This window comes from Lepidochelys olivacea (genome assembly GCF_965140295.1).
Source record: "Lepidochelys olivacea isolate rLepOli2 genome assembly, chromosome: 3".
NCBI lineage: Eukaryota > Metazoa > Chordata > Testudines > Cheloniidae > Lepidochelys > Lepidochelys olivacea.
Window position 1 is genome coordinate 174526297 of NC_140413.1, and position 26283 is coordinate 174552579.

General features: G+C 40.3%; 1 protein-coding gene across 1 annotated transcript in view; it reads left to right on the top strand.

Annotated features, from left to right (window-relative positions):
- Positions 1–26283, top strand: part of CAMKMT (calmodulin-lysine N-methyltransferase) — a 340626-nt gene that overhangs the window by 25291 nt on the left and 289052 nt on the right. Inside the window, exon 3 of the mRNA XM_084623065.1 lies at positions 3031–3095. Coding sequence (XP_084479191.1) covers positions 3031–3095 — 65 coding nt within the window. The remainder of the gene's footprint in view (positions 1–3030; positions 3096–26283) is intronic.

Consider the following 26283-nt stretch of genomic DNA (forward strand, 5'->3'; position numbering starts at 1 on the left):
TACACCCTTTTAGGAAAATGACTTTATTACAGAGCTTTGGAGCAACAAGCCAGGACAAGCACACCCACTTTTGAGGAGTCCACTTGGTACAACCTCTGGTGTCCAATAGCTTTCCTCCCTCCCCAGCCCTCTGGCTAGAAATTTGACGTAGCCAGAAGGATCCCATGTATAATATGGGGAGTGGGTTAACCTTTCATGTCCTTGCTTCCAAAGACTGTTGGTGTTCAAATTTTAACAACAATTTTTTTTAATTAAAAGATCTGGCCAATGAAAAAAAATTTTTTTTTTACTTAAGTAAATGTATTAAACTTCAGTATATCACATTTTTCTGATGTTATCCAAACACTTTGTATTCCAAGTTGAATAAAACAAGTATCTGCATTTTGATTTAACCCTTCTATTTAGTTTTAAACTAAACTGTCCTATGAAAAAATTAAACACAGCAATTCTGGCCACAAGACAAACACCACAAGACAGGACATAGAACACAGAACAGAATTCCTGTTGTGCCAGTAAATTCATGAGATGTTGAATTGCTTTTCAGCTGGCATCAGTTTTCTCTGATTTTCTGAAAGACAAAAAAACCCACAGATCTACCCCTTTTGGGCAGTCAGTCATTGCTTAAAATATCTCCTTTTTATACAAATACCCTTGTTAATTGCAGGCAAAACAGAGGAATTACCCATATTTTTCTTGTATTTGTTTTATAGGCAGCCCAGGTATCAGTGGCCTCTACCTTATCAGTTAGGTAATTTACATTAAAACAAATGCTTTCCGGCTTGCTTTTGGATCCACAACTTAAAGATTCTTACTTTAAAAAGGGCACAATAAACTTTACCAGACTTTTGATTGCCTTTTACTTTTAACTCCTGCTGTCAAACACACAGCGACCTGAAAAGGAAGACACCACCTATTGTAGTCCCTTGGAGCCTAATAAGATATTAATTAAGTAGCACTGTATAATTGCATTTCTTTGGAAAAGGGCCCATTTTTTCCAAAATGGCTGCAAAGAAACCAAGAATTCTTTTTCTTTCCAGTATTTCACAAAGTTCAACTGCTTAATTCTTTCCAGCAACTACAGAGTTAACTTCTTACTTTCCTTTCTTAAATCACTTGCTTATTTCCCAAAACGACACCCAATTAACTTAGATTTTACCATTCCAAGTATTATTCCGGGATTTACGTTTTCCATTCCTGTAATTATTTACTCTTTTTTCACTATGATCTTCAAGTTTCCAACCTGTTTTCCAATCTCTCTATCTGTCGCCTGCCCACTTGGGCCCGATCCTATTTTTCTCTCTGAACTGTCCCTTCCATGAGCACCAGCTTTGTTTCACTACCAAATTAACAAGGAGGGTGGGCTTCTTAACTAGCCCCCAGCCCTCCTGGTCTCTTTTCTTAAATATTCTCACTTACAAGGACTACCCGAGTCCTCCCCCCATGAGGCTTGTCACCTGGACAGAAAGCATGGCTAATTGTCAAGCAAGGAGGTGACGGGCATAAGTCGGAAAGCCGGAGGAGGGGCAGAAGCAGGCATAGCACAGAGCGGGTCTGGAGACGCCCGAGATGAATAAGAAAAGGAGGAGGAAAGAGGACGTCCTTTCGCACGTGCATAAGCCCAGTTGTCCCTTACATACCAATAATCCATCTGGGCTGGAGCTTTGTTCTCCAGCCTTTTCCTAAGTGCTGTTAATTTTTTCCCAGCAAAGCGACCATCCGGTGGCCATTTTAAAGGTGTTTGAGTTGCTAGTGCTGGCCATTTAACCTTGCACAAGATTACAGCTTTTTTTTTTATTTACCTAACCCATGGGTACCAGAAATATTCCCCCAATTCTTGAGAATTTCAGCCAAAGGGGTCCCCTTACTTACACTCTGCCCAGAACCCATAATGGGCTACCAAAAGGACACCAAATGTGCCACCCTATCGCCTAAGTGACGGCTCACACACCCCCTCCTCGGAGTTCTCAAAGGTGAACTCACCTTGTGCCGGCTGGAGCTGTCCGAGAGGAGGAGTGTAGTCTCGCTTGTTGGGGCGAGCCTAGAGTTCCTTTGTGGTCGCCAAAACTGTTACGAATTACACCTGGTAGGACACGCACACAACTGCTGAGAATTACACCTGGTAGGACACGCACACAAATGCGATGAATTACATCTGGTAGGTCACACACAGTTCGAATCTAGGCTGAGGCACATAAACAAAGTCCACAACTGCCGAGTTCCCAAAACACACCAAGTTTATTACGCTCGAGCGTGGTGCCCCCTGCTAGCCAGGAGGGGACCCCGAATACAGATTATACAAAGGTCATATACTTTTAGCAAAGCATGTTGCCCTCGGGCATCAGAAACCTTAGCCAATAAACAAACCCTTTTCTTATCTACCACCTATCCCTGCTTGGTGCATTCCTCATGCTAAACTAGTATGTTAATTACACAGCATGGTCCTAAAGCCATGCATCAGTAACTTTTATTATCAGGATGGGAGGCCTCACATCAAAGTCCAGGAGATAGGGAGTTTTGGGACTGCCAAAGAACAGATACTGGGAGTCAAGGCAGGCTGGAGACAAGGAGGAGGATTTTCACAGGAATGCAGTATTTAAGGAACACTCCTCCTGGTGCATGATGTGCTTGCTTTTAGACAGTGGTGGGCCCCAAACCAAAATGGAGTCACATGTGCTAACTTTTCCTTAACAATATAAATATTAAACATAATTAAAAATCTTGTTTAAGAATTGGGTTTGTTTTTCTCATAATACTTATACTGTATGCAATCTAATTAAGCAAAATTTGCTTGTTTTTAAGAATACTTCAATGTTGAGAATACAATCTCCCAGATTTTAATTCTCAAACTTCATTTTCAGAACACTTCTCATTATCTTCCCCCTAGTGGCTAAAATAATGTGTGTTCATGGCATAGTAATGAAAGGTGTAGTGAAAAGATTTGTGAGATATGAACATGTATGGCAAATTCACTGTCTTAGGAGAAGAATATTTTTACTTGTTGGTAAAATGAAAATATCTGTTGTCTTCTAGATGTAACAATGGACTTTTAAATATCGAAGATGTTCTTACAAGTTTTGACAACACAGGGAATGTCTGTAAGTTATTAATTTATTCTATAAGTACGGTGTTGTATAGGGGGAAGCCTGATTTTTGTTAATATAAAGCATTACAAAATGACTGTTCTATGACAATCTGTCTTATCTGGGAAACACTGATATTATGGTGATGGTGGCATATAAAACCTTATGGTTGATAAATGCATGTTTATGCCATTTTACATATAAAAATTGTAAAAATGGGCAGGTCTGATCAATGCAAACTTCTGATTTTTGTTTTTCCCTCTTGGCTACAAATTTTGTTTTGGGGCTAAGACATATCTATTGTGCAACAAGTGTTGTGGACATGTTGCTGTACACAGCCAACACTTTAGAAAGAATGAAAACCTCTTGCCCACTAGTTAGCCATAGAAGCAGGTAACTTGCAGCATTTGTATTTCAAGATGTAAAACCATTTGTCCTCCATTTCTTTGAGGAGACACTTTGTAGTATCAGAGAGGGAAGAACTAGAGTAGATTTTTCAAGGACCTTATGTTAACCTTCTCTGACTGTGGTGCAGTAACTAATGGTTGGCATTAATGCTGTCAAAACAGACTGTAGATTTTTGACTGAGTACCAATTTACAAATCTTAAATAAATGTACATAATAATCTACTTACTGATAACTTTTAAAACAATGGTATTGAGAAGACCTGTAATATGTTGGAAACAAAAATTTCAAATGGGGAGGGAAAGGAGTAGAAATATTTCTACATGTTTTGAAAGCATCACCATAGTAAAAGTTGTGGGCTATCTCTTGAATAGATAGTCTGTATGTACTATGTGCTTGATCCTTCAGTATCTCATTCTCTATTCCAGGTTTTTTGTTTTTTTTTTGTTGCTTTTTCAATTGAAAGGCTTAAAGAATAAAGTTGGGGGTCTTTAAGGATCACAAAGTCAAGAGACAAGTTCATTTTTTCCTCTCCTCCTCCAAACTATGACATGAGACTATTCTTCTCAAATATGGCTGTTTCACCTCAAAACTCCTGTCTGTTTCTCCAGTTATATTTCAGTGAATACTGACCATTCAGGAGCAGAAAAATATCAATATATTTTTGACTTCAAAGGAAAATAAATCTGAAGTATGGATAGCTGTTTGAGACTAACATTCTGGGGCATCCATTCTTTACTTGGTAGCCTTCTTTTTTTAACACTGCAGACTTTTTCTGCACAGGCCAAAAAATACTTATAAAATGTGTTTTTGAAGTACTGCCAAGTAGGTGAAGTAGTTCACAGATTTCAGAAGAGAAATGAGATCAGAAGGATTTACAAGTAGCCAAGGGAATAATATCAAGGCCAAGGGAAAAAATCCAAATTTTTTAATAAAGGCTTATATCCGGGACAATGTGAGTCACCAGTAGCTGGATAATTAAGACAAGTGAAAGGATTGGGAGGATATATGGATTTATGAGCACGCCTTGGGATTTTTGGGAAAAAACATTTAGTGATACTGAAAATTCTTGTTTAAATGACAGATCACATTTTCTAAAAGATGACATTATTATAGATTCATAGATTATACGTTATCATAGATTAATAGATTATATGGGCCCAGCAGGGACCATTGTTATTACCTAGTCTGACCTGCTTTATATCACAGGCCATAGGACTTCCTGAATTACTTCCTGTTTGAACTAGAGAATATCTTTTAGAAAAACATCCAGTCTTTATTTTAGAAGTTTCCAGTGATGGAGAGTCCACCACATCCCTAAGTAAGTTGTTCAAATGGTCAGTTACCGTCACTGTTAAAAATTTGCACCTTATTTCTAGTCTGAATTTGACTACTTTTAACTTACAGCTACTGGGTCTTGTTATACCTTTGTCTGCTAGAGAAAAGCGACTTCTATTATCAAATTTTTGTTCCCCATGTGGATACTTGTAGACTGTGATAAAGCCAAGCCATAAACTTCTCTTTGATAAGCTAAATAGATTTCCTCGAGTTTTACACTTATAAGGTATGTTTTTTAATCCTTTAATAATTCTTGTGGCTTTACTCTGAACCCTTTCCAATTTATCAACATCCTTCTTGAATTGTGGATGCCAGAACTGGACACAGTATTCCAGTAGCAGTTGCACCAGTGCCAAATACAGAGGTATTATAACTGCGCTACTCCTACTGTTTATACATCCAAGGCTCTCATTAGCCTTTTTGGCCACAAAATCACATTGGGAGCTCACGTTTAGCTGATTATCCTCCATGTCCAACAAATCTTTTTCAGAGTCACTGCTTCCAAGAATAGATTCCCCCATTTTGTACACGTGGCCTGCATTCTGTGTTCCTGGATATGTGACTTCACACTTGGCAGTATTGAAACACCTGTTGTTTGCTTGCACCTAGCTTACCAAAGCAATCCAGATCACTCTGGATCAGTGACCTGACCTCTGCATTATTCTCTGTGTAATCTGTAAACTTTATCAGTGGTGATTTTATGTTTTCTTACAGATCACTGATAAAAATATGAAATAGTGTTACGATTATCAACCAAACTTGTAATTTCATTTAAAAAAAAATCAAGTTAGGTTGATCAGATCTATTTTCCATAATCCATCTTTGTTGGCATTGCTTATATTATCCTCCTTTAATTCTTTATTAATCCTGTAACAGCTGTTCCATTATTTTGCCTAAGATCAATGTCAGGCTGAAAGGCCTTTCACTACTTAGTTCATCCCATTTACCCTTTTAAAATATCCTTATTCTGTGGGCAGTTAGTCCTTCTGCATTTATTGTCTTTAACATTATTTTACAATAAAATGAATACTGTGACTTTTGTGCAGCAGTTTCTAAATTATGTTTAAGGAAATAGTTATTATTAGAGCATTTGCCTAAACATTCTGAGGTTAGATTATTCATTATTTTCTACATGTCTCCTTGGATTTTTCTAGTGTTATGTTTGACCTTATCAACCAGTGTCTGTTTTTAAAGAACTCCACAGCCTCTCTTAAGTGACAGTCCTAAGGTATCCCCTAGCATTTTACAATATTAAATTACTTCTGTTAAGCAACTAACTGTAATGCAACTGGTCAGTGACAGAGTGACCCTAGGCATCCCGCAGAGCCATTCCTAGGGTACGGCGAATTGAGGTGACCGCTCTGGGCCCTGTGCTTTGAGGGGCCCTGCTGGCTGGCACGCATGGGCGGCGCGTGAACCACTGGCTGGGGGAGGCTACCCCCAACCCTGTACCTTCCACCTGAGGGAGAGCGTGCGGCACCGCCACCGCGGCCTCCACGGCCCTGGGAAGGCAGCCAGAGTGGCCCCAGCCTCCTGGAGCCCAGCGGCACTGCCAAAGCAGGGCCTTGGGGGCGAGGAGGGTAGGCACGCCTTGCTGTTTGGGAAGGCACCGCCTTCACTACCTGGCACAATTGGTCACGGAAATGACGGATTCGTCACTTCCACCCCGGGCCCCGCAGCTCCCTAGAGACGGCCCTGGCATCCCGTATTCATACCCCGCACACTATTGCAATGATATTTGTTCAAAATATACCTTGTGAGGTAAAAAACTAATAACACACTGGTTTTTAATATTAACACATGCATTTTACAATTACGTTATATGTAAAATTATGGATTCTTTCTGTGTGATATTAGAACAGAGGTTCTCAAACTGTGGTCTGCAAGCTCCATTCAGGTGGTCCCTGAATAGTTCCCTCTAAGATGTGCACCTGGGTGGCCGCACATGAGAGAATGAAGGGCCACCCACCTAATTAGTGGAGCCACGCAGGCGCGGCTCTACTAATTAGGTGCCTGGACCTTGGAGAAGATGTACATGTAAGGTGAGGTGGTGGCCTTGGGTGGAATAGGGGGTATGGGGAAGGGGCAGTGGGGTGAGAAGAGGGTGTGGGAGGAATTTGGGACATACAGGGCTGTGGCGGCCAGAGAAAGAGGCGACTTTCCCAAGCTCCAGGGCTGCAGCTGCCTGGGAGAGATGGCCCTCCTTCCCAGCCCCAGCACAGGGGCTGCATTAGAAAGTAAGACTATTGATATTAAAATATGAGTTGTATGCTTTTATTTGTAGAACAAAAAAAGTTTATTAAGATTTTTTTTTCTGTAGCGCTTTTATCCAAAGCACTTTACAATAGTTAACTAATGGTACAAACACCATTTGGAAAGCTCATTACATGGTCCGCCGAGACCCTCAGCAATTTTCAAGTGGTCTGTGAAAAAAAACATTTGAGAACCACGATATTAGAACCACCATGTTTAATTCCAGACAGCCAAGCCTAGGTAAATGTGATAAACAGGTCTGTCCTAGACAAAGGAATGTGGGCTTACCTCAATTTACATATTAGCAGTAAACAAAGCCATTGAGCTAAACCTGTGGGCTTATTATGATCCTGAACTCAAGAAACAGAAAATTTACATGGCTCCTGCACCCCACAGAGACACAGGAGGCTGAATCCCCAGGAGGCCTTCCAAGACAAAAACAATTCCTTTGGGGATATGAGGAACAGAGAGACACTCAGTCTTTATCCTTCCCCTTAGAGACAAAGGAACCAAACAATTTGATCTCTGTGGTGGATCCTGAGCAGGCTGGTCAGTAAAAGCTGAAAAGGAGAGTGAAGGTGAGAGAAACAATCTTGAACAAAGACTATATCTAGCTAGATTAAGTCTTTTAGATCCGTGTTTTCATTTTTATTTTCTTGTACCCATTTCTATCTTTATTGCTTCTACTTGGTATCACTTAACCTATGTTTTTTGTTAATAAACTAGTTTTATTTTTACTATAAACTAATTGAGTGTTGTGTCTGAAGGGAAGGGTGTGTTTACCCCAGTTAAGTTAATAAGCTGTAATGGACTGACTTTTTTAAAAAGAGCAGCAAACTTAATATCTTCTGTGACTGCAGAGTGGTAGGGGCTTTGCAATGCAGAGAAACATGTCTGAGGAGCTTGGGGGCTAAAGTTCACTGATGGGTACCTGCTAGGTGAGGTTTGGGCTGGGAGAGCCTTGAGGAATTTTCCAGTGAGGAAGACAGATTGGTGTGGCAGGGAGCTGACAGTCTAATTTCTAGTAAAGCTCACTCTTGCTAAGGCAGAGACGTAACACTGTGGCTCACAGCTCCAGCTATCTCCAGCAGTGTGAAAGCAATGAGGAGTCCTTGTGGCACCTTAGAGACTAATAAATTTATTTGGGCTTAAGCTTTCATGGGCTAGAACCCACTTCATAGCCCTTAACCCACTTATAGCCCACAAAGGCTTATACATTTGTTAGTCTCTAAGGTGCCACAAGGACTCCTCGTGGTTTTTGCTGATACAGACTAACATGGCTACCCCTCTGAAACCTGTCTCCAGCAGTGTGTTACAGACAGATACAGCAATGGTCCCATATACAGTAATACCCTTTCCAGCTCAACAGGTCTCCTAGGTATGGACTTTAGTACTCATTAGGGACACACTAAGTACATATAGGTTGTTCACAGCAGACTCTGCTCTTTGCATAGATCTGTACATTGCTGTAGGGTTTTTGCCTGATTAGTAGATAAACATATAAAATGTTTGCATTTTTGTTTTGCCTACCATATACCTCTGCTATATATAGGACCAATGTTTTGGCTACAAGAGAGTTTTTATACATTAAATATATGCTTTTATTAAATATTGATACATAAAATGCTTTATAAAAATAAAATAATTTTAAGTATTTGCACATCAAATGTTCTCTAAACCATAACATCATTTTGGTATCAAATAAGTATGATTTAATATCTTATTTCTTAGCTTTTTCCAGTAAAATTCCCAGCTACCTTTATTAACACAAGCGTCTTTAAAAGACCATTTCTTGTTAGTCTTTTGTGTTGTTGTTTAGTACCTGTTTCACTGTACTTTACTCTTTTTGCCCATAGTTCTTTAAATAGTCCAGTGACATCACTGTACATCACCAAGAGTAGAATGGTAGAGCAGATGGAAGTACATATTACCTGTTGTTACAACTCCCAGTAGACATTAACTCATTCTAAGGTGAGCCACTAGCTGGCAGCATTATATAAAATATGAATAAACTGCTGTTTAAGAATACATGTGACTGCTTCCAAAAGTATTACCTGATAACAGGTAGGATTCTATGAAAAATGGAATTAAAAAGAACCTTGAATAGTTCTTCCATAGAGCCCATAGAAGTAGCTACAGTAAGCTATGTACATGAGTCTTCTGGCATTAACTTTGGAAACTGCTCCTTTAACGTCTTGCTCAGACTGCACCCTTGTACCTGATTTCTTTCTTTTTCTAAAAAAATTTCAAAGTATGTATTTTCCATTAAAGGATTACTGCTAGAAGGTGGAAAAATCACAACTGGAAGTCAGTATTATTTATTATTATTATTATTTTATAATTATTTATTTATTATTTTTAAAGAATGTGTAGGAGTAGTCTGGGGCGGAGGAATGATCAGTTCATTCTCCATGGACAACAGTGTGGTGTCTGCTAAGAAGGTCATACAGCCCCAGGCTTTATTAACTTTATCATAGGATGCTTCTTTAAAGGAAGTTCTGCGAGCTGTGGCCAACAGGTGAAGCCCTAGCAGCGTGGTCCAGTGCAGCTGTGCTGATATCGTGGGGTGGTATCAGCATGCTCTGGAGGGCAGACACCTTGCTCATTCCATAAAGAGACAATCCCCCATATCAGTAGAATAACGCGGGGGGAAAAGTCTGCAAGGAGGTTCTTTTGAATGTTTCCTCTCTTTGGCCTCCTCCAATAGAAGCAGGCAATCTGGCCCCACAATTGTTATATGATTATATCTTATAGTAGACATCCTTAGATTATTTATTTATTTATTTATTCATTCATTCATTCATTAAAAATAAACCTAATCAAGTGAAGTGACTAAAAGATTAAATTATCAAAAGATTATAAATCTCCCTCATTACTTGCTGCAAGCCTAAACAAATTGCAATGTGTGGGAAGCTGTGACACAAAATTGTTAAGCATTGTGGAGTTTGCAAGTAATATCCACTTGACACCACCATATGCTTTTCACCCAAACAGCATACTCTGGAGTGTTGTCCTGATGTGAAGATGCACATCTACCACAGGAATAAGTTTGCTTAGAAAAATACATTTTTCTCTTGTAAACTTTACAGAAGATTATTTAATTGTGCAAACATTCCTTTGATTTGAAATCACTGTAAGTTCAAGTTTTTGTTTTCTTGTTAGTTGACTTTTGTGTGATTCCATATGAGTGTAAAATTATATGTTGTGGAACTGAAAAAGCAGCAGAGGGTGCTGCAGTTACAGAACTACCCAGGCATATACTCCAAAGTAGCTGCTGCAGTAAGCAGATACAGTTACTGTGAAGACTTAAACTTTCAATGTTTAATAGATAAGTTATAGATTTTTTTTTTTAGTTCTAGTGACTAATTCTGTCTTAACTATACTGTAAAACTTCACTGACAGAATATGACTTACTAGAGTCAAACAATACCATATTGTCGTCTTTGCAGCTCCATAAGAATTCTGTCTGAGGCATAGCTATTAGTGGATTCTAACAATGATGGGTTACTTTCTGATTTTCACTAGTAGTTTGTATGATAAATTGCCATTTTTATTATAATATTTCTTTTTTTGAGCATTAGCCACTTATAGTCTCTGCTAGGGTGCAGAGGACAATTACACTGATTTGGTAATATGCAAGAACTGATATGGAGAGATTTCCTTGTTGACTTGCTTCTCTGTGAAAAAGAGAAAATAATAATCTTATTTCTCCAAGTTTAGTTAAAAAGGTGTTGGACTTATCTGCTTTTCTAGTTATTGTTTTGTACAATAACATCTTGTAACATATTCATTACATGAGTATGCAAATGCAAAACTCTCAGTTCCCAAACTGTTGTACAGTTGAATGTAGTAATGCACTCAGATAAATGAAGGTAAGGGAACGTTAACCTAACATAAATTCCACCCAGGGTAAAATTACATGTTTATTTGTAGAGTTCAAAGGCCAATGTATTTTCTTGATACGTATTTTTTAAAACCTCTTTTGGTTGTTCGCTAAAAATGTCATAGATTGAAACCTCAACACAGATTTCCGAAAGCATGATGAGTAGATATTTTTCTTGTTACTGAACTCATTTTTTACATTCTATTAATCATAAACAATAGCAAAGACTCTCATTATCTATTGAAATGTTTTTACTCTAGTGAATTTTGATTGAGATGCTAGAAATTCAAAGCATAAGCATAAGAAATAAATTTGTTAGTCTCTAAGGTGCCACAAGTCCTCCTTTTCTTTTTGTGGATACAGACTAACACGGCTGCTATTCTAAAAACATCAATGTCATCTTTTAGAACATAGATATTGTTTTTACAAATTTGATTTCCTCTCCTTCCAAAATGAACTATTTTTGAGTTTTGGAAAATAAGCATGAACTATGTTAACTTTTCTTTCTTTTCTGCTTACTTTCGTACAATAACATCTTGGAAAATGTTAATTACAAAACAGTATCTGCTTTTTCTAGTTGTTGAACACTGTGTTTGTATTGAATTTTGAGAAATAATTTGATGTATGTATTTTCTCTCTCCTGTTCTCCATAATTTTTTTCAATCAATATTTTTTCAAATTATATTCATTTTGTACATTATGATTTTTCATTCTAAATCAATTACTATTAACATAACTTCTACGCCCCAATCTTTTCATATTTTTAGAAATGTGCTGTTGTGGAAGAAAACACAATGGCTAAATTACAGAAAAGAATCACATTTTCTTACACTCTCCTTTCCCCTCAAATAACTGGAAATAGAGGTTTTGTTTTTTTTCCCGGCAGTGGAATGTGAGGTTCTCTTCAGAGGCCTACTAGTTTCTTCAGAGGTCTCACTGGGTAGCTCAAAGATATCTGAGCTCCGCTATGGAGAGCTTGTGGCAGCTACTGATTCATCACGCCTGGAAGGAGATGCCATCAAGCTATCTAGGGAAAAGGGTAGGATGACATCTTTTATCAGCAGGAGAGGTTGCATGCTGCTCCTGCATTTCGTGTAACATGTCATTCAGTTAGCTGCCACAAGGGAGTGAGACACATTCTGCAAGTGCTGATGCAGAAACTCCTCCTTCTCCTCTATTTTTGGGGACATTTGTTTTCTGTGATGGAAGAAGTATTCTCCTCTTGATGCTCCCTGCCCCCATCATTCATCACTAGATGTCCCCCCTAAAATTGCCATTTAGCTTCTTCCTGCGGCTACTCTCGTCTCACATAATTGACATGTAGAATTATTCTTGGTCATGTCAGAACTGCATACCCCTCTGAGAGAGAAATGGGTACAACTTCCAAGCTTTTAAGTGAGCAAATGCAAGATGTGTGACACCTACCACAGTGTGTGAGAGAGAGAAATGATCTATTGTGTACTTCCTGAAGTTGCCCCTTGAAAAGTTACAAATTATCAACTTCCAAGTACAGTGTGTAACTTCCTAAAAATGTATTTTAAAATATAGGCACCTAAAAATTCTGTTTTACTGTGTCTTTTGTACCAGGGCTGCTTCTGGGTCCCGCGCTTCCTTCTAGCAGTGGGTCAGGATAGCAGCTCATCTCTCAGAATTCCTGCCCCCACTCTGTTTACAGTGGGTGGGGAAATTCTGTCTCCAAACGGCCCAGGTGTCCTAATTAACCTGGAGTAACCCCTGCTCAGTTACCACGGGAAGAAGGAGCTGCTTATCCTAAGGCTAATACCTTCCTTCCTACACTCTCCTGTATCTGTCTGGCCTGACCCTGTCATGCTCTGTAGGGGGAAGCCGTAGTAGTGAAAACACTCCGTAGCAGCCCCAGGAAGGAAAAGGTATCCATAGTATAGATACGGTCAGAGGACATAGAATTTGTCTGAGACTTCAAAATTGTATCAAAATAGGTCACATTTTTACCTCTTTTAGTCCACTGCTTCACTTAATATTTTGCACTTCTGTAATGTTTACTATCCAAGGATCTCAAAGTTCTTTACAAATATTAAAGAATTAAGATGCACTACGTTAGGGAAACTATCTCTATCTTACCGATGGAAGCACAGAAATCAGCCTAAGACTGCAGAGGAAGATTTGTGTTAAAAGTGAGAATAAAATCTAGTCCTCCTTCCTGGTGCTGCATACTGTCTACAAGTTGATACTTCCCTATTTACTGAAAAGGGGACATAACACTGGCCTTCCAGCAATCTTTCTGTTCCCTGCTCTCTAAGTCCTGTTGTTCTTCTCACTTACAGGCTTCTGATGAACCATGACCCTAACCCCATAGTTCAAAAAATCTGCTTCTCACCAAAATCAAATAATAATTAAAACTATATAATACAATTCATACTAACATTGTTGGACTCCTTGATTTTTCTGAGGCTATGTCTACACTACTGTGGTAAGTTGATGTATGCTACGCAACTCAAGCTACGTCAATAACATAGATGGAGTCAATATACCTTAGGTCGAGTTACTGTGGGGTCTACATCGTGGGGGATCGATGGGAGAAAATCTCCCGTCTACTTACCTTACTCTTCTCGTCAGGGGTAGAGTACAGGGGTTGACTGGAGAGCAGTCTGCAGTCGATTTGGCTGGTCTTTACTAGACCTGCTAAATCAACCGCTGGTGGATCGATCTCAGAGCGTAGATCCCGGCTGTAGTGTAGACCTGCCCTGAGATGTAACAATGGGTTTTGCAAATCTTTTATCAGATTCTAATCAAAGTCATCCAGACCCAACAGACATTCAGAGGTAGTCCCAGAAGTGACTTTAAGCCACTGTAGACTGTTCTAAATGTTTTCCAGCATATAGCTTGCAGGAGTTATTTTGGAAAAGAAAAGTAGCAGTGGTATTCTGAGGCTCCTCCCACAAGCCAAGATCTACCCCCAGAAAGCCAGATAAGTAAATCATCTAGAAGTTCAAAATGTGATCATGCATGCTCTGCTGGTCATCTTTGGGCTTGGCTCCTACTTGGTGCATCTCAGATTCCTTGCTGAGGTCTCTTGGGCTCCTTGAGCTTTGTTTCCCCTTTGCTCAGCTCAGAAGACCCCTGAGCTCTGCTCCTTCCCCCTGTCTTGTTGGCTTCAGAGGTCAGTTTTGATGGTACTGGAAGGAATAATCTGATATTCTTACAATCACCACCCATTTAGGATTAGAGAAGAGCCAAGAGAATGCATAAAGGGTTGGAAAACATGCCTTATTGTGAAAGACTCAAGCAGCTCAATCTGTTTGGCTTATCAGAGAGAAGGTTAAGAGGTGACTTACGTGGGGAACCTATGTGGGGAAACAAAATTTAATAATAGAGTTGTCACAGGGTAACACTGGCCCTTTAAGGGGGAAGAGACCTGAGCACCTGTGACTAGTAAGCACTCCTCAACTCCACACCCTTCAATTTGTCTTAAAAGCAGGCAGCTGGGCCCTGATAGTGAGAGAAGGACCCTAGGGTGAGTCAAAGCTGCCTGGGACTCAGAAAAAGGGCAGGTGAGAGCTGCCTGAGAAGTCCCTGAAGGAAGATAGGAAAGGAATAAGTGGAGAGCCAAGGGTGGCGAGTTATATAGGCCTGTGGTGCCCAGGGTCCAGGAATATTCCTGGGGGCCTGGCTTCACCAACGTTTGGAGCTGGGTCTCTCCCCTGGTCCTGCCTGCCACCCCCATGTGCCTCTTCCGGAGTGTCCCCCGGGCCCTACCTGCCACCCCTGCGTGCCTCCTCCAGGCGTCCCTGCCACCCCTGCGTCCTTCCAGGCGTCCCTGCCTCAAGTGGGCGGCTGTCCTGCAGCTCTGCTCTGCTCTGCGCTCCCTTGCCAGTGGCGGTGGCAGCCACTGCTGCCTACAAGATGAGAGCAGCGCCGGCAGCAGGTTGAGGCGGCTGCTGCACCTGTGGAGGGAGGAGGGAGGGGAGGTGCACACATGATTGGCAGCCATTCCCTCCCCCGCACCCACTTGGAGGCAACGCTGAGGGGGCTTCTGGGATTTGGAGTCTGGACCTCACCTGAGCAGCTGCTGGGGCTTGGGTGAATGTCTGACCGTATGATCTGTGTTCCCCTTCCCTGCCTGCAGCCACCAATCCTGCCCCACATTGGGCAAAGGGCAGCTCCATCCTCCGTGGGGCTACTGTGAGGGGCAGCAGGCTGCAGCAGGGGAGGAGGCCACATGTGATGGCAGCTCCCTCCCCGCAGCACCCACTACAGGGGAGGCAAGGGGCTTCAGGGACCTGAGAGGACCCAGCCCCTAGGAGCACATGCTGTGATGGTGGTGGCTGAGTGTGCTGCTTGGGGAGAGAGGGCTGGGGGACTGTGGTGTCCTCCTCTCTGGCCCCAGCCCTGGGGCAGCCTGCCTGCACCCCAAACTCCTCATCCTCAGCCCCGCCCCACCCCAGAGCCTGCACCCCCAGCCAGAGTGCTCACCCCCCCCCCCGCAGCCCAACCCTCTGCCCCACCGTGAGCAGCCCTCATCCCTGCACCCCAACCCTCTGCCCTAGCCCTGAGCCCCTCTGTCACTCCAAACCCCTCATCCCCAGCCCCAGCCAGAGCTCTCATCTCCCCACGCACCCCCACATTGTGTAATATAGGGAAACTATTAGACACTTACTGTTTCCAGTCCATTTTTACATTATTTTAAAAAATATACATCGGCTTATAAGGCAGGTGTGGGGCGGGGCGGGACTTGGACCTGTTCTGGGCACCACCAAAAATTATACAAACCTGCTGCCCCTGGTGAGAGGTGCCTGAGCACAGTGGAAAGGAGAGACAGAAGGAGCAGCAGAGTTGCTTTGCGGAAACCTGGAGATAACAGACAGCTCTGCTGGCCCTCCCTGGGAAGAGTGAGGAATTGCAAGGAAGCCAGCAGAAGGAGGAGCCTACTGACCTTCCTGAGCCAGAGAGGGTTGAAGGCTGGGAGCTGCAGAGGGAGATGCCTGCTGGAGGGCCAGAAAGGGCTGAAGGCTGGGGTGAGGTGTGGTAAGAGATGCTGGAGCAATACCTGGTAGGTGAGCATGGTGGGTGAGAGAGAGAGACTGGAGCTGCAGAAAGCATGAGAATACTGAGAGACACCGGGGCTGTAAATTGATGGACTGCTGGAGGCTGGGTTTTTTATGGTTTATATTCACAGGGATTTCTTTGTGATAAATTAATCCCACAGGGGCTATTTGTATTCAGAAAGACTATTTGGACTATTTTAGGGAAGCACTGAAGGGAAAACTGAGGCAGGTGCATTGGTTGTGCTGTTCCTACTGCTGGAGTGCACCCTAGGCAGGGGCTGCAATATAACAAGAGGATTCTTCGGTGTAGCAGACAAAGATATAACAGGTTTCAGAGTAACAGCTGTGTTAGTCTGTATTCACTTTAGATAAGCTATTACCAGCAGGGGAGTGGGGTGGGGGGAGGAATTTTTTCATGCTTTGTGTGTGTAAAAAGATCTTCTACACTTTCCACAGTATGCATCCGATGAAGTGAGCTGTAGCTCACGAAAGCTTATGCTCAAATAAATTGGTTAGTCTCTAAGGTGCCACAAGTCCTCCTTTTCTTTTTAAAGATATAACAATATTCTGTAAGTGAAAGTTGAAAGCTAGATAATTTCAGACTAGAAATAAGGTGCAAATTTTGAACAGTAAAGAGAGGGCTTTCCTTCACTGGAAATTTTTAAATCAAGATTGGATGTTTTTTAAGTGATACGGTCTAGTTCAAATAGGAATTCATTCAAGGAAGTTCTCTGGCCTGTGTTATAGAGGAGGTTGGACTAGTGATCACAGTGGTCCTTTCTGGCCTTTATAATTAATTAATCAATCTATGATGTCCCTCACAGTAGCTTGTATAGATCTTCATAATATGAATATGCCCCTCTTCTTTCTAGCATGCATTTATGTGCAGTGTCATATTTAACAATAATGGTATTTCAATTATTGCCCTTGAGCATGTGCGTTAACCCCTTTTGCTAGGAATGGAGCAATTCATACTTCTCTATTGTTCAAGGCTATTGCTGTGTCTGTGACACTCAGGAGTATTCTGAAGGCTTTTTCGAATGATACGGGTTAGAGACTGACTGATTCGAATTTTGTAGCATAATGTGTTAACCTAAAAAACGAACAAAACTAAACATAAAGATAAACGCCTTCTCTCTGAGCTCCACAGGGGCTGGCCTGTTTTGAACCTTAATTGTGTTTTGCCTTTTGTGAATTGCTGGTGGGATTATCTTTTGTGTTGTTCTTGGGTGTAGGTCCAGGTAATTTTACCAAATAGTGTGTCCTAGACTGGCCTTGGTAGTGCTGAGTATTTGCCTAAGATGACTGGCACTGGAACCTCTGAGAGTATGTGCTCAGTCCTGTGTGGAGGAGATGCCTCATATTGCTTCCACTGCCTGAGCTGTGGTACTTGCAACTTATGAAGAGAATCCGGACCAATCCTCCTTTCTACAAAGAAGAATGGTACTTAGCAGTGGAAAATGTTGGGTTACTTCAGGCTCCCAAACCATTGTGGAGCACTTGTCTACAAGGATAAATAGTGAGTCCTTGATTTCTGAGAGAGAGAATTATTTAATGGTATTTTAGATTATGGAAATGTGGCACTTTCCGAACTATATCTGAATATTCTGGGGAAAAAAGGGATCATTGCCTAAACTGCCGTCTTTCAAAAGAACGTGCATGATGAGACATCCATTTACCTCTTTGAATCAGGCACTCAGTACACATCCATCTTGCAGGGAGGACATTTGCTGGCTGACCACAAAAGCTATCCTTACATGGATATTACAAGCCAAGTTCTCAAAAACAAATATGGGTAAAGCTTCCCAGGCATGGTGCACATGTGGACAGTGAGATGATTGTGCCTGCAATTTGTGTTCAGTTATCTGTGACCAAGCACTCCAGCTTGTGTGCATTTTAGCTGATTGTTCAAAAAAATTGTTGTGTATGTCATTCCACTGTCATTTTAATCCTAGTAAAAAGTGTTTCCAGGATAAATATGCATCTTGGTCCCATGCTTCTTCTGTTCTAGTATTATTGTAATATGAAAAGCACATTGGAACCTCTTCACAATATTCCAACTAAATTATCACAAGGAATTGGATCGTTCCATTTAAATTAATTACAATAATTTTAAGATAGGGTATGACATCTTTAATTAGATTGGTCATAGGAATAGAAGAATTATTATTTTAATTAAATTTAAGAATGAATTTTATTGTAATGTTTGGTAACTTTTCTTAATCACCTTTTAATTGAAAGTGGGTTGGATGACTATTATTAAAGTTGTCATTTTAGCTGGCATATTGTATATACTAAATCTACAATCTTTTTATTTGCTGCACAGCTTTGTTTTGAATCAAATACTTGGATATAATTTCAGAGCAATTAAAATGAATAGCAGCAGGCCAGTTTCTGTTTCATAACTTGAGTTACAGTTACAGTGTATACTGTTGCAGTTAGACAGTATACACTCGTTATTTGTATAAGCCTCAATGTACTCTCTCCCTAGTATCTTTTTTTCTTGTATCATTCCACTGTAGAAAATATTTCAAATGTGATACTCTCTTTCTGTGGAGTATAGAGAAATCACATTTATCTAAAATGTTTCTGGGACTTGGAAACATTTAGATTAATGGGATTGTGGATAATCTGAATATTGACTTGGTAAGTGATTCTTGCTGGATGATGTAACCTAGATTCCCAATATAAGGGAGTTTCAGATGAATGGGGTTTACTCTGTACTCCACAAAATTTATGAAGGCATATGATCAGGAAGTTGCCCAAGTTATCCTACATCAGTTATTTTTAGAACACAAAAAGTGGAAACATGAACAAATTGCTAAGGATGAGTAGTAGAAAAGAATAGTACAAGCATGCAGGAACAAAATCACAAAGGCTAAGGCACAAAATGAGTTACACTTATCAAGGAACATAAAAGGCAATAAGAAGAGGTTCTATACATACATTAGGAGCAAGAGAAAGATGAAAGAAAGTGTAGGTCAATTATTTAGCAGGGAAGGAGAACTAATAATGGATGACATCAAGAAGACTGAGGTGTTTAATGCCTATTTTGCTTCTGTCTTCACCAAAAAGATTAACTGTGACCAGATATTTAATTCAGTTAATGCTAAGAACAAGGGGGAAGGAACGCAAACCAGAATAGGAGACGAACAGATTAAACAATATTTAGATAAACTAGATGTATTTAAGTCAACAGAACCTGAAGAAGTTTATCCTAGGATACATGAGGAACTGGCTGAAGCAATATTGGAAGAGTTAACTATTATTTTCAAGAACTCCTAGACAATGTATGAAGCGACGGAAGACTGGAGAAGGCAAACATAGTATCTATCTTTAAAAATGAGAACGAACAGGACCTGGGGAATTATAGATAAATTTGGCAGAATTCAGGGTTTTTGTTTATAATTTAGATTAATAATATTGATATTTATTTTAGAGCATTTTTTTCAATTTTATTGATTTAAATTTTCACAGTTGCAGGAAATTATGGAGGGAGGTCAGATGATAATTATTTAATGATAGCAGAAGTTGAAATTCAACAAGGTAAAGCTTTATAACCATTAAAACACATTGTCAACATCACATGTCAAAATATACAATACACATGTCTAACTTTGCCGATCTGTAAATTTCAGTTATTATTGATGGAAATATTTTTCATTTGTTTAGTGTGTATGGTGAAATTTACTGACATTTACCAATAAAAATCTAATCCTGCCAAACGTAATTATAGACCAGTCAGCCTAACTTCAATATCTGGAAAGATACTGGGACAAATTATTAAACAATCAGTTTGTAAACACCTTGAGGATAATAGTGTAATAAGTAATAGCCAACATGGATTTGTCAAGAACAAAGATGCCAAACCAACCTATTTTCCTCCCTTGATAGCATTACTGGCCTAGTAGATTGGGAGAAGCTGTAAATGTGATATAACTTGAATTTTAGTAAGGGTTTTGACACAGTCCCACATGACATTCTCATAAGTAAACTAGGGAAATGTGGAATAGATGAAATTACTATAAAGTGGTACACAACTGTTTGAAAGAGTAGTTATCAATGGCTCACTGTCACCCTGGGAGGGCGTATCTAGTGGGGTCCTGCAGTGGTCAATCCTTGGTCCATACAATTCAATATTTTACTTAATGACTTGGATAATGGAGTGGAGTGTCTGCTTATAAAATGTGCGGATGACACCAAGCTTGGAGGGGTTGCAAGCACTTTGGAGGACAGGAGGATTAGAATTCAAAACAATCTTGACAAATTGGAGGATTGGTCTAAAATCAGAAAGATGAAACTCAATAAAGGCAAGTACGAAGCGCTACACTTAGGAAGGAAAAGTCAAATGTACAAGTACAAAATGGGAAATAACAGACTTGGTGGTAGTACTGCTGAAAAGGATCTGAGAGTTAAAGTGGTTCACAAATTGAATGTGAATGAACAGTGTGACATAACTGCAAAAAAGGCAATCATCATTCTGGGGTGTATTCATAGGAGTGTCATATATAAGACATTGGAGGTAGTTATTCCACTCTATTTGGCAGTGGTGAGGCCTTAGTTGAAGTACTATGTCCTGTTCTGGGTGCCACACTTTAGGACACAAGAACAAATGTGGATAAACGTGATGATCAGTTATTGTCCATGTCCACTGAAAGTAGGACAAGAATTAATCTTAATCTGTAGCAGGGAGACACCGGTTATATATTAGGAAAAACTTTCTAACTATAAGGATAGTTAATCACTGGAATATGCTTCCAAAGGAGGTTGTGGAATCCCTGTCGTTGGAGGCTTACAAGAACAGGTTGGACAAACACTGTTAGGGATAGGCTAGGTATACTTGGTCCTGCCTCAGTGTAGGGGACTTGACTAGATGACCTCTTGAGGTCCCTTCCAGCCCTGCATTTCTGTGATTCTGTGAAATGCTAATTCTAACACCCTATGGTGCTTTATATCTGATATTAACCCTGTAATATGGTTACTCTTAAGAGGGTTCTGGCTCTTTTAATCTCCAAAAATTTACTTACCTTTAAAGAGATTCTGTCAACTTGAAATCTAGCCAGTTTTGAAAATTTGCTTCAAGTCCTACCTTTATGCCTGAGTCCCCTTGCCAATTTTTGTGTATTTATAATTATATCTTCCTTTATTCAAGACCTCTTTCTCCCACCATACAAACTAAGGAAACTACCCTGTATAGGGTATTATTATTATTTATTTGTATTACTGTAGTGCCTGTAAGCCCTCTTTGTGTACCAAGACCCATTGTACTATGTACTGTACAAACAGAGCAAAAACATGTTTGCTTCCCCAAGGACCTTACAATCTTAAGTGTCAGAAAGGTGACAACAGGTGGATAAACAATGAAAGAGACTATATGTAGGTCTGATCTAAAGCCCTTTAAAGTCAGTGGAAGTGTGTCCATGGATTTTGAAGTGCTGTGGATCAGGCCCGAAATAAGCAAGCGGTAAAAATGAGGCAGTTAAGCAAGAGTCTCTGTGGGAAATAAAAGGAATTCTGTTGTCCCCATCACCATATGTTTAAGTGCATATAAAGTTATATATGTTTTCTGGTGTGTATAAACCCCTGCAATTTATTTTCTTTTATTACATTTTATCTATTTTTAAGATACTATTACAGTTTGTAAACATGAAAAACACTTTCTTTTAAATTAATCTTGTGCTTCAGACTTCTACAGTATAATGCACATGCATGCACAGTAAATTATGAACTAATTCCCATTTAGAAACAATTCTCTATGGTTTCTAGTAGCAATTCTGTATGCTTACATTGATCAAATTATATAGCAACTCTCATGAGTGAGTAATTACAGTAGAACCTCAGTAGCATGGGGGATCCATTGTGAACTAGTGAAATATTTTTTTCTACATGGCTCCAGCCCTTCTACCTTCTCATTCGAAGGGGATTCAGTGATATGAGGTATATTGTAGTTTGCCACACATATGACAAGGGGAATGGCGATGACTGTGCATTATGCCAAAGCAGTGTGGCCCCATTCTTATTCTTTTCATGCAAATACACTGAAGACAGTAAGTCAGTGGTTCCCAAACTTGTTCCGCCGCTTGTGCAGGGAAAGCCCCTGGCGGGCCGGGCCTGTTTGTTTACCTGCCACGTCCGCAGGTTCGGCCGATCGTGGCTCCCAGTGGCCGCGGTTCGCTGCTCCAGGCCAGTGGTAGCTGCTGGAAGCGGCGGCCAGTACGTCCCTCAGCCTGCGCCGCTTCCAGCAGCTCCCATTGGCCTGGAGCAGCGAACCGCGGCCAGTGGGAGCCGCGATCGGCCGAACCTGCGGATGCGGCAGGTAAACCAGTCCGGCACGCCAGGGGCTTTCCCTGAACAAGCAGCGGAACAAGTTTGGGAACCACTGCAGTAAGTAAGTGATTATTATTATTATTTGTTGTTGTATTTAGTAGCACCTAAATACAAAACATTTGAATTCTGAGTGTACATAAATAGAAATTGAATTCCTTTAGTGGTGACTGAATAACTGTGGCCCCAGTTCTGCAAATCCGTATGTATGTGATTAACTTTATGAATTAAGTAGTCTTATTGAGTTCCAGTTGAGTTCAGTGGGTTCACTCATGTGCAGCAAGTTAATGACGTTCATAAGTGATTGCAGGATAAGGGGCCTAAATAAATTTTTCCAGTGTTCAAGCTATTTCCGGTAATAAATAACAACAATGCTTCAGATACTCAAAGCACATTATATTTGTTTTAGGCAAAACTAGCAGATTTTTAAGAGCCCCCATTGTAGGTAATCCTGTTACTGCAGAATAGTGAAAGTGGGTATGTGTGTGTTTTTTTTTTTTTTTATAAAGGGAGAGTAGTATGCAATAGTGTGTTTTATATAACTTGTAATTCTCTACTTTAACCTTGCCAGTGGCTGCTGAGCATTTATACTAAAGTATTTATTTGTTTTCTGGAGATCATGGTCACTTCATTAGCCATCTTACCATTGTATTTTATTGGAAACTTTTTTTATGCTTGTTTTTCCTGTCCGAATACTATAGAATAGGATAGTCAACAAAGTGACAAAAAGCATGGTTGGGGTTTTTTGTTTTTTTGTTTTTGCTTGTAGTTTCTGTGAAGATGATGGAATGAACTGAAAGAATCATTACACTTAATGTAGAATTCACAGTTGTCTTTTTAATGGAAAGCCACTGTAAGCTTTTCTGCATGTAAATCTTTTTGCTTTGTGGAAGTGAGAGAGAATAATAGCACTAGTTTGAACATCTGTGCTACCCAAGCTTCTCTACGCAACTCTGTCTGCACCTCAGTGCTATTATGCATTCCAATCTTGAGGAGTGACTGCTAATCATGTGTCTTGGTTTTGTGACATGGGCAGATGTCCATGAAGAATTAGGATGAGGTTGTTACTCGCTTTCACTTGTAACATGAGCCAGGGTTTGAACCTCCAGGTGAAAGTGCATTAATCCTACCGTACCGCCCAGCTCCCAACATACTGTAAATGTAAAAGACTGTAAACTGACATAAGCCTTCATTATAGGACCCAAGTGTGTTGGTGGTTCTATCACCTGAGAAATGATACTTTGCAAGTCAGAGTCGTCATATGCACTGGAGCAAAATTAATAAGAAGCTAAAGTAACTTTTATAACCTTGTCCTTTGACATTTCATTTTATTGTCTCGCTCTGGCATATGTTTCATGAGTTAAATTCACCTTTGTTTCAGACAGCCTCCACAGAAACCAATGTATTTCTGAAACTTTTAACATGGAGCTTCCAGTAATGTTAAGTCAGCTTTCAAAACAGTCTTTTACATTAAATACTTAGAGACTCTTTAAGCTTAAATGGTCATCAGAGAAGGTATTTGTTTTTTATTTACACCAATCTTTATAGAGGTTCATCGTGTCTTCATGAGTTTGGTGAGGGGTTGCTTAAGCAGTGCAAGATAATTGATTTCACAATTGATATAAATGTTTCTGTATTCAAATGGCTTCTTATATTAGTGTCACAATTTATGACAACTGCACCTGTATTCCCTCTCTGTGTTGCACCAGAGCTCCTGGCTCCTCAACCATCACCTCTTTGGCCAAGGTCCATTTTGCTTTCTTTCCAGAGGTTATGAATAGCAAAATGGCCCACAGTTAAAGTTACCACATAGCTCTTTATAAGCATGCACATGTTTCTTAAGGTGCAAGCATTACAAGAGACAACATGTGAAAAGCAATAAAATAACTTGCATGCTAAAAAGGTTATCAGAGGTCCCCCCAACTCTCATCTTGGGTTCTGGTATGGATCAGTCCTTCCAACTTTCCCTCAAGGATTGGGGGCCTGTCCATTTGCTGGATCAGAAAAAAGGCCCTGGGTCATTTAAACTCAGGCTGTTTTTCCAGAAGTCCTTTCTTTGTCTGTTTTTCTTTGGAGAATCCAGTTTGAACAAGTATATTCAAATCTCTCTTGGAGGTGGTACCTCTCTGGGGGGATGATAACCTGGCTGATTTGCCTAAATCACCACCCACTCTTTTTGTTTCCTGGAGGAGCTGTGGAAGCCCTCCCCCATGCACTATAACCCAATCATATGTAAACCATTCATTTGAAACAAGGAACTTCAAAGATACTTAAACTTAATTCAATAAGGTCTCCCAAATCAAAGGAGGAAATTGCCGTATCTGTCATAATTTGTAATCAGTTGTAACATCAAATGACCTTGCCATATCTGTACATAAAACATCTTACTATTCATGTAACAAGATATCAGGCACTTGTTATGTGGAGGCTTGCATTGAGATACAGTACATCTCAGAAAGACCTTTCGCCTCTTAAACATTGGAGAAATACAAAGGTTTTCGCCTTTAAGTGGAAACATGAATTGGAAGTAACCAATATCTTCTGTATAACATTCCCCGCCATAAAATGTTCTCCAAGTTTAAAGAATGAAGACTTCAGTGTTTACAAAGGAAACCAATTTCAGTAAGGATATTTCTCGAATTCTTTGTGTGGAATTTAAACTCGGGTTTTTCTTTGAAAAAGAAAAGCGATGTTGGTATAGCCCTGCTTTATCTTTAGATTTATTGCACTGAAAACAACTCCACATTCCTTTTCCTAAAAAATGCATGTGTTACATGGTTTGTTTCTTGATCCCCGGTCCTTCATAGTTACAGCAATTAAACTTCTATTAAATATTGTGTGCAAAGCACAAATTCCAATACCAATACATCTTTTAAACATAGCACAAAAGAAAACAGTATAAAGTTAAAGCAAGGCAAATTTAAAATGCAGCCGTCTGTGTATATAATATTTTAGGGGTCATAACCTCCTTTGCCATAAAACATGCTTGTCTTCTTGATGTTTGCTTGTCTTTGGGAGACAGAACAGAAACCTTCTGGAATTTCTTTAACCGGCCTGAATATTTATAACAAAACTAACTAAACATGTACAGGTATTGTTATATTTTTCAAGCATCCTGGTTATAACATACTTGTAGCTATTTCTTAATAAAGACACAAACAAGCTTGTAATAATTTAAAACAAGTTATAATAATTTTGTTAATATCATTTCTCTTTAACAGCTGCATGATCTAGTGGTTAGATAGTGGGAGTCAGTAGATCAGGCTTCTAATCCAAGTTTTAACAAATTTACTGTGGGACCTTTGTTAAGTCGTGTAGGACTACATTCTCAAAATTGTCCACTAATCTTAGGTGCCTCAAGTTTTCAGTGCCCAACTTTAGACACTTACGGCTTGGTATTCAGAAATGTTAAGTGGATGTTTTCAGAGAACTATCCACAATGACTCCAAGATCTCTTTCTTGAGTGGTAACACCTAATTTAGACCCCATCATTTTATATGTATAGTTGGGATTATGTTTTCCAATGTGCATTACTTTGCCTTTATCAACATTTAATTTCATCTGCCATTTTATTGCCCAGTCACCCAGCGTGACAGGGTTCAATTGGTTCACCGAGCTGCTCGGGGGCAGTGGGGAGCTACTGTCTCACTGGCAGGCCTTGGTCACACCTTTCTGTCACTAGGGAATTAGCGGAGGGCGAGCGCCGGCACGAGTCTGTGGCGCGCCCCTCAGGCAGGGCGAGCGCCGGCACGAGTCTGTGGCGCGCCCCTCAGGCAAGGGTGGGGGAACGCAGGCTCTCCCAACTCCACTGCGTTCCAGCCCAGGGCCCTGACAGTAGTGGGAGGAGAGGGTCCTGCCACTGGGTCAGCGGGGAGCCATCTGCAACACGCTGACCAAATTGACCCACTGCACTGTGCAGTTCTGCCCCGTGGCTACTTCCTATCCGGTCTCTCGAGCGGGTCCCTCTGGTCTCTT